General features: G+C 52.6%; 1 protein-coding gene across 1 annotated transcript in view; it reads right to left on the bottom strand.

Moving 5' to 3' along the window:
• Positions 1-8,232, bottom strand: part of TMEM43 (transmembrane protein 43) — a 16,131-nt gene that overhangs the window by 7,024 nt on the left and 875 nt on the right. Inside the window, exons 2-7 of the mRNA XM_004702368.2 lie at positions 3,626-3,775; positions 2,644-2,778; positions 2,002-2,096; positions 1,191-1,240; positions 861-930; positions 23-93 (exon numbers count right to left, since the gene is read on the bottom strand). Coding sequence (XP_004702425.1) covers positions 23-93; positions 861-930; positions 1,191-1,240; positions 2,002-2,096; positions 2,644-2,778; positions 3,626-3,775 — 571 coding nt within the window. The remainder of the gene's footprint in view (positions 1-22; positions 94-860; positions 931-1,190; positions 1,241-2,001; positions 2,097-2,643; positions 2,779-3,625; positions 3,776-8,232) is intronic.

Here is an 8,232-nt window from a genome sequence, read left to right on the forward strand (position 1 = left end):
CCCCCACTGGACTGAGACTTACCTGCTGAGAGGAAAAACCTGCCAATTTGGACAAATGGGGCTGTGGCTGTAAATGACTCCACTGCCATCGCGCTGTGGGACAGAGGCAGCTGTCAGTGCGGTGAGCCATCAGGGGACGAGCTGCCTGGGACCCCCTGGGGAATGCTGGGTAGGGCCGCCATCCAGGGGCTCCAGCCCAGCCCAGACAGGACAGACATTTTGTCCCACCTGAGAGCTTCTGTCCCCAGTTGAATTCCCCAGCTGTCTCCCAAAGTTTCATATCCTCTTGCCTCAACCTGCCAGCCTGTCCACTGCACCCCCAGCCATAAGCTAAGCATGGCCACACACTCTTCATGCCCTCCCAGCCCCTGCACCACCGGAACCCTGCTGTGCAGCATCCAAGGTCCGTCTCGCTACAGCCTCGCCCCGCGTTGCTGACAGTCCATACTCCAGGCTTGCTGGGCCTAGTCCTTGCTTCACTAGGCCTGTTCCTTCCTTTGAACGCCTCCTCCCAAGTCACCTCCCTCTGAAAATGCTCGGAAGCCTGGATCTAAGGCCACTGCATCTGCCAAGCCCTTCCCGATGGGCTCCCCACCTTCTCCGCCCATGGCTGTTGGCAAAAGGCTTCCCTGGCAGAACAGATACAAACCCCGTTAGGCACTTGTTACCTGCACCCTGTCTTCACGCTTCCTTTGAGGGGGGCTCTCTGGGGGTCTAGGTGTCAGGTATTGCCTCCCTTTTCTCTCCGCACAAGTCTTAGCCTAAAAATTCTGGCGCGTATTGTCTCATCACTCAGATAAAGAAACTGAAGCTAGATGTCTGCCCAGGAGCAGACAAGGCTCCTCTCTCTTAGTCCTCACCTGGGATTTTTGTGGCCAATTTCTCGGTCAAAGTTTCTACTGTTGACAATTTCCGACCTCCATTCAGAATCTGCACAGAGAGAAGAGATGGCTCGAGCCATGGCTATGAGCAGACACGTGCCTGAAGCTCGCTGAGCCTGGGTCTTCTTCTACGACGTCACGACCACTCAAGGGACCGCCCAGAGCCTCATTCAAAGTATGGGGAGACCCGGGTGCCAAAAACTAGCACCCAGAGATTTCCCAGGGCTCCAATGTGTATGCAGAGGTGACCTGCATACGGGGATGTGCCCAGCACATGGGTGGGAGGGGTGTGTGTGTCCCAGTACTCACTGTAGGAGTACCTCGTCTCTGTCTTCACCTGCCCGTCCTCATTGTAGTCCCTGCAAGGGAAGCACCGGCAGCGATGAGAAAGTGCAGGCCTTCCTGAGCACTCCAATCTATGCGTCTCCAGTTGGCAACAACCTCCCTGTGAGGTCCAACCCCACAGCAGAGCAGAACCTTGCCCACACCTGCCCAGGGACAGGGTGCTCACTCCCTGACAGAGTTCACCCCAGCCCATCAAGGCTGACTGGAGAAAAGTTCCATCTCATCCGGAGCCAGAAACCACCTCTGCCAGGCTCAGCCAAGGCTAGAGACCCACTGGGCTCCGCTGCTCAGGGCAGCTCCCATCCCAGGCCTCTCAAGTTGCCTCCGTCCAGCCACCTGCCCACTCGCTCCTCTTGTGTCCATGCGGTTCCATGGGGCTGACTCCACCTGGTTCCAAGGAACCCCAGCCCAGCCACCAGAACCTGTTCGGGGACTTCTGCAGGGATTGGCGAGGTGTAAGCCTAGAGGCCAACTCTGCTCGCTCATGGGAGAAAGAGAACCAATATCGCAGAGCACTGACACTAGGGTGGCTGCATTGGTGTAAGTACACCCTTTAAGGCCTGGGACCTTGCCTTGTCATGAATTCCAAGACAAGGCAGCTAAGCAACCTCCTTTCTTGAAGCTGCATTGCAAAGCCAACCACTGCAATCGTTTGAAGGGTTTGTAACAGGGAGGCTAGGTTTTCTTATTCACATTTCTGAAGAGTCCCAGTGGAAGCCACCTACATTTCATTTCACCTCCCTGAACCGACTGACTTCGTTTCCTGGCCGCTCACCTGGACTCTTCTGCTTCTACCCACTGGTACATCTCCACCTGCCGCCGCAGCTTCACGGCTGGAATGTGCACCCCGTAGTTTGGATCAGACAATAGCTTCACAAAGAATGGAATACACAAAAATCAATAAAGGACGAGGCTCACATCATCCCAGAAGCTCTGGCTTAGGGGTTGGAAGTCAGAACGGGAAAGAAATCGGCATCAAGAAGCAGGGACAAGCAATGGCTCATTAGCTGATCACCTGGGAGAATACGGAGAGATGCCTTCCTTAAGTTCTGACCACTCAGTGCCAGTCATCAGGAGCCTCACAGTTCAGGCGCCGCGCCAGGGCCCCAACTCCAACGTACCCCGTGTTCAAACAGGAGAGTGTCAATAGCCAAAGCATGTGTGGAGGAGTGTGACTCATGGTCAGTCATCATTAGAGCCTCTATTTGTCCGGCTCAAACCTGTGCCAGGCACTGACGTCTACCTATGTCATCTCACTGCATCTTCCAAACTGGCTGTCCCCGTTTTACAGATACAGAACTGGGACCAGGAGTGCCTGGGCCACACGGATGCGAGTGGTGGCATTTGGAATGCTCACCCAGACAGTACTCAGTGACGTGCTGAGTCACCAGAGGGCCATGACCACTGCCAAACCTACCTTGGATGTCCGCAGGGCCCCAGTGATGTGCACCAGCCGACCCTCGTTCTCGGGGGCCACACTGTGGATGCTGTCCGGGGAGACGACAAGAGAAAGCCCCTCGGCCAGGGCAGTCGCTGTCCTCAATGCGCAGCCCTGCAGCCAAAGGAAAGTGGACATGGCTAAGTCTCAGCGAGTTCTAAGCAGACTGTAGAGCAAGCGCCGAGACTCACCTCACCATTGGGTGGCTGGGAAGCCAACGTGCAGCAAGCAGAGCTCAGGACGGGACCCCAGGATCCCTGCTTTTCCAAACAGACCTCCTCCCATCATTCCACTGCTCCCCACCCCGGCCCCTCCAGCCAATGTCAGCAAGGACACCACATTGGAACTAGCTGGTGTCTCTCTCTGCCTGGGTCTCTTCAGGAATGTTCCTTTGCATCCTCCACCACCCCCCACCCCCCACCTCAGTTTTACACTCACTGATCTGCATTGTCATCTAAATCATTTGACTCCGGCCCAGGCTCTCCAAGCAGGTATCCCTCTGGCCACCAGGACTGTGGCCCGAGAGAAAGCAAAGCCCCCAAGAGCACACCAAGAGCTCCCCTTGCAACTTTGGCTCAACTGATTTAGAAACAGACAGCTCCTCTGCTCTCTGGGGTGACCAAGCTGGTTGGATGTGATCCTGGAAATGCTGGGGCCACCTTTGCTCCCAAGAAGGATGAGCCCTCAAGAAGAAGGCTTTCACCCAGAAGGACTGCTAAGAGGTGGAGGGACGGAGACGGCTTGTGCTACCGCACCGGCCGGAAGCTGCCTCCAGGACTGTCAGGCGTGTGAACGGTCCCTTTCTTGCTTGTATCAGTTCTGAGGTGGGTCACGGCCGGAAGACTTCCCTCTCTTCTCTACCACAGGGCCCTTTATTACCAAATCTACGATCCGGTTCACCACCTCTGCTCCGGACACGAGGAAACCCTTGCTCTGTACAGATACCCACGGGGCACTTTACCTCATTGGTGAAAATGATGTAGAAGGAAGCCAGGAACGTCATGAGACCCACCAACATTCCGCCCGAGGTCTCGCTAAGCCGCTCCAGGAAGCCTGGCTGGGGCTTGCTCGTAGTTTTGACGTGCTCTCTTCTGCCGCCCACACTGGAGTACTGAGGAAAGAGAACACGGAACAAAAAACCAACAGAATCGGAGTTGGGTTTTTAAAAGATGACTAAATTTTGCTATTCATTTGTTGAGACTGTTTTTTCTTTACACATAATCCTTATATGACAAAAAGCCACAGATAGTAAATCTTCTGTAAAATGGGGATAGCAATCCAATTCTGGTTCTTGTGAGGACCAGAGGACATTAGACAGCCCAGTGCACTTGTGTGAAGCTTGTGTGAGCTTGTTGAAGGCACTCTGGTGGCGCAGTGGCTGAAGCAGTGGGCTCCTGTAGAAGTGCGGGCGGTTTGAGGCCGCCAGCTGCTCTGGGAGAAGAACGGGGCAGGCAGTCTCGGGGCAGGCAGTCTCGTTCAGTAAGTTTCCCAGTCTGGAACCCCCTAGGGAGCAGGTCTACTCTGTCCTAGAGGCTTGCTAAGAGTCAGAATCCACCTGACTGTAATGGGTGTACTGTCAAGGGGGCCTGTGTGACCAATACCCCATCAAGATACTGCGCGTTTCCATCATGCAGAAAACCCCTTCCTCTTTCCCTCCCAATGCTCTACTCGCCCTACATCCGGAGGAAACAGCCATTCAGATTCCTAACACTACCCGGATGAGTTCTGCCTCTTCCAGAACTTCACGTAAATGGAATCATACGGCATGAATGCCTTTCTGTCTAGTTAAGGCTTCTGAGATTCACTCATGCTGGGTGTCAGACTTGTGCCTTGCCAGGGCTGTTCAATACTGTATGGATCTGCGGCAATTTGTTTCTTCATTCACTGCTTATGAACATTTGGTTATTATGAATAATGTGTGGATGGATGTTTTCATCATACACACACACCTACATATTAGGGTAAGTCCAAAGGTATTGCTACTAAGGCTCCAATTCATACTTGCATAAACACACTATTTTTAAACACATCTCAACGATCACTAGATGGCTGCATGCAAGTTCTTAGCCTCATTAGGATGCCTTTAAAAAAAAAGATCATTTTCATGCTGTGGAAAAAAAGCATTAAGCAAAAATCAGCCAGCTCAAAGAGCTGATCTTCCCATCGGTATTTTATTTTAAGCAAGATCAAAGCTTATGGGAACCGATTACAAGGAACTATATGTGACCTCCTCCCTGGGGGACAGACAACCGAAAAGTGGGTGAAGGGAGACGTCGGACAGGGCAAGATATGACAAAATACCAATTTATAAACTGTCAAGGGCTCATGAGGGAGGGGAGAGCCGGGAGGGAGGGGAAAAATGAGGACCTAATGTCAGGGGTTTAAGTGGAGAGAAAATGTTTTGAGAATGATGTACAAATGCGCTTTACACAAGTGATGTGTGTATGGATTGCGATAACAGTTGTATGAGCCCCTAATAAAATGTTTTTTTTAAAAAAGACGATTTATGGATGTAATTGTAACCAGGATTGGGCCTTGGATTTGCCAATATGATCCAGGCAGCAAGTTACTATTTTTATGATTTGGTTTTAATGCAGGTTTCCGCTATTTTGTGGCAATGCTGTTTTTGCTTACCCTCACGTGTATGTGTGTACATCAAAATGTTTGGGGGAAATGGAGCAACAAGACAATGGGATTGTTCTCCAGACGTCTTAGAGCTCCCCTGTTTAAGTGTGTGCTCTACTGTGGCCAGGGTTCTAGGGGGGTGGGGGAGAAGTGGGCAGTTAGGCATGTCCAGCCAGCTGGTAGGAGGCCTCTAATGCCAGCCTCTGTTCAGCTGATAACAAACACAAAGTTAGGGGTTTGCTCACTGCTGATCACAAAGCCACATGGTGTCCTCATCGGGAACATGGGCTCTGGAGGCGGAATGACTATGGTAACTTGGGAAAGCAATTTCATTTCTGTGTTCCTTCCATTTCCTCATCTGTAAAATGGGGGTAGCAATCCAATTCTGGTTCTTGTGAGGACCAGAGGACATTAGACAGCCCAGTGCACTATGGGGAATGTTGTCGGTTTAGCCATGGCGGTTGTCACGCTTATGCATTGGGCTACAAACTGCAAAGTCAGTAGTTTGAAACCACTAGCCACTCCACAGGCGAAAGATATGGCTTTCTACTCCCATAAAGAGTAGAAGCCCACAAAGGCAGTTCTACCCTGTCCTATAGCCGCCCCTCCCCCCCCCCAGATGCAGTCAGTGGGCTTGGTTTTGGTTCAATGAGTAAAAGCTGAATGAGCTGGCAAGTCACCAATATGTCCAGTGGCTCCCCGGTGTGTGTCACCACGGTGACATCCTGCGTTGGGGGTGATAGCTGCACTGGGGTGGAGAGGATCAGTAGAGAGATTCGAGACAGAGTTTGCTAGAACGAAGCAGATGGCATATTCTTCTAATCAGCCCTGAAGGCCTCCAGCACAGGCCTGCCCGAGACCAGATGTCCACTGTGTTTGGAAAGAGCCATTTGGAAACCTTACTGGAGTCACTCACTGTAATGGCCGACACGGTCCACACTCAGTCAGTCTATCAGCTACCTGTCATGGACACGTCTAAGGTGGGTGCCATCACTTCCCCAATGCCACCAATGAGAAAGCCAAGGCTCAGCGTTTACGTTTCCTGGCCAGACTGCAGTCAATGAAAGATCCAGGCAGACTGGCGGGCACTGGGATTGTAATGCACACTGAACACTGGGAATCTCCAAAGGCAGCGAGGGGGATGAAGCAAGGGCGACCCCATCCTGGACCTCCCCTACAGCAGACCCCAGGCAGGGAGCCAGGACTGGAAGCGGAGGTTCATTCCTCCTGTCCACCCGGGGTTTCTAAACAAAGGCAAAGGAGGAGAATTTGGAATAATCGTCTCACATTCCTCCCAAGGGGTAAAAGGTGAGGGGTGGAATCATGGGGAGCTTCATCTAGACTCATGCAATTACCTTTTGGTTTTTGTTCTAGAAGGAAGGAGACCCTTGGGAGCTAAAAATGGCTGTCTCCAGAGTGTGAGACAGTGACAGCGAAACCCCTGTCTGGAGCAAGTAAGAAACACACAAAACACAAGAAAAACAAGCCAGTCTCAAACTAAGGGGCTCAAAGATGGTCTGGAGGGAGGAAGCCAGGCACAGGGGAGTCCCCCCTCAAGCTAGGGGGACACATCAACCACATTCTGAAGGGAAATTCCCAGCATGCGTGGTGGCCTATTTATGCCCAATGACACATGTCCAGTTCTCAGGGCTCAGAGATGTGGAATTGATGTCAACATGTAGGCCTTCAAAACAGACCGAACGGGGTTCAACTCTCAGCTCGGCCAAAACTTGCTGTGTGACTAGGGGCAAGTTACTCCACTCCTGATTTTTCTTTTTTCTCTCTCAATTCACTTACAGTAGAGTGCTTCTTGCACATGATAGCTATTGCCATGCAGAGTGTGGATTCTGTCACTTCTCTGCCCCATGCCTCCATCTTCAGGATTTCTTCCCCAGGCAGCCTGGCCGTACCTGGAAATGTACACCCCACTAGCAGATGGCTCACTCAAGGCCTGGCTGCAGAGGAGAGTCCAGTGAGTCCTAGTGTCAGGTGCCAACATAGCCAAGATGGTCTCTGCCTAAGAAGGCAGGAACACACACACTGAGTGGTGAGCTATGAGGTCTGCCCTCACAGGGGTGGGCGGGGAGGGGACAGGACACACAACAACAAAGAAACACCTTTGTTTTGTTTTGTTTCCGTGTATGAAGTACCTAAGACGTGCCAGGCGCAGTGCTGCGCGTGGTCTCTCTGATCCCATGTTACAGGAGAGCAAGCCTAAACCAAAGCCATTAAAGCCATACATCTCTTGAACTAAACAATGTGGACGTGGCCCCAGGGTGGTCTGACTCCAGAGCTAGCCTACCTTCCTCAGCACCTTCCCAGGTTGCAGCCCTTCAAGATGACTGCGGGACTCTGGGGAAAATGCTTCCCCCTGTTGGGGAAGGAGCCATGTGTTAAATAGGGTAGTGGTGGTGGTCGGTGGTAAGGATGGCTGGTGGTGGTGGTGGTGACTGGGCAGCAGCGAGTTAAGTGGTGATGTGGTAGTGGTAGAGGCGGCGATGATGATGATGATGGTGCTGGTGGCAGTGATGATGGTGGTGGGTGGTGATGGCGGTGGTAGTGGGTGCGTGCAGGTGCAGGTGCAGATAGGAGTTCACCGACTAAGAGTAGGCCAGTCTGTCGGCAGCACTGCCCCCAGCAGACCCTATATTCCTGAGTCTCAAAATCATCCATGGGGCCTTTCTAGGTAGGGCATCCAAGGCTTCGGGGCTCCAACCCCCCCCAAGACAACTCTACGGTGAACTGGAGGGTGCGAGGGCTGTGGGTGACAAGCCCTGGTCTATCTGAAGGAGTGGGGACAGAGAAAGGACATGGAAAGAAGGGGTAACAGGCCAGGATAGGGTGGCTGGGACACACCCGTCCAAACATGAGGGAGGGCGTGTACAGGACGGGCAAGGTGCCCAGGCTGGCTGCTGTGGCTGTTTCAGAGAGAGGAGTGGTGAG

Source organism: Echinops telfairi, unplaced genomic scaffold, assembly GCF_000313985.2.
Source record: "Echinops telfairi isolate 266 unplaced genomic scaffold, ASM31398v2 ScPeMD7_31;HRSCAF=116, whole genome shotgun sequence".
NCBI lineage: Eukaryota > Metazoa > Chordata > Mammalia > Afrosoricida > Tenrecidae > Echinops > Echinops telfairi.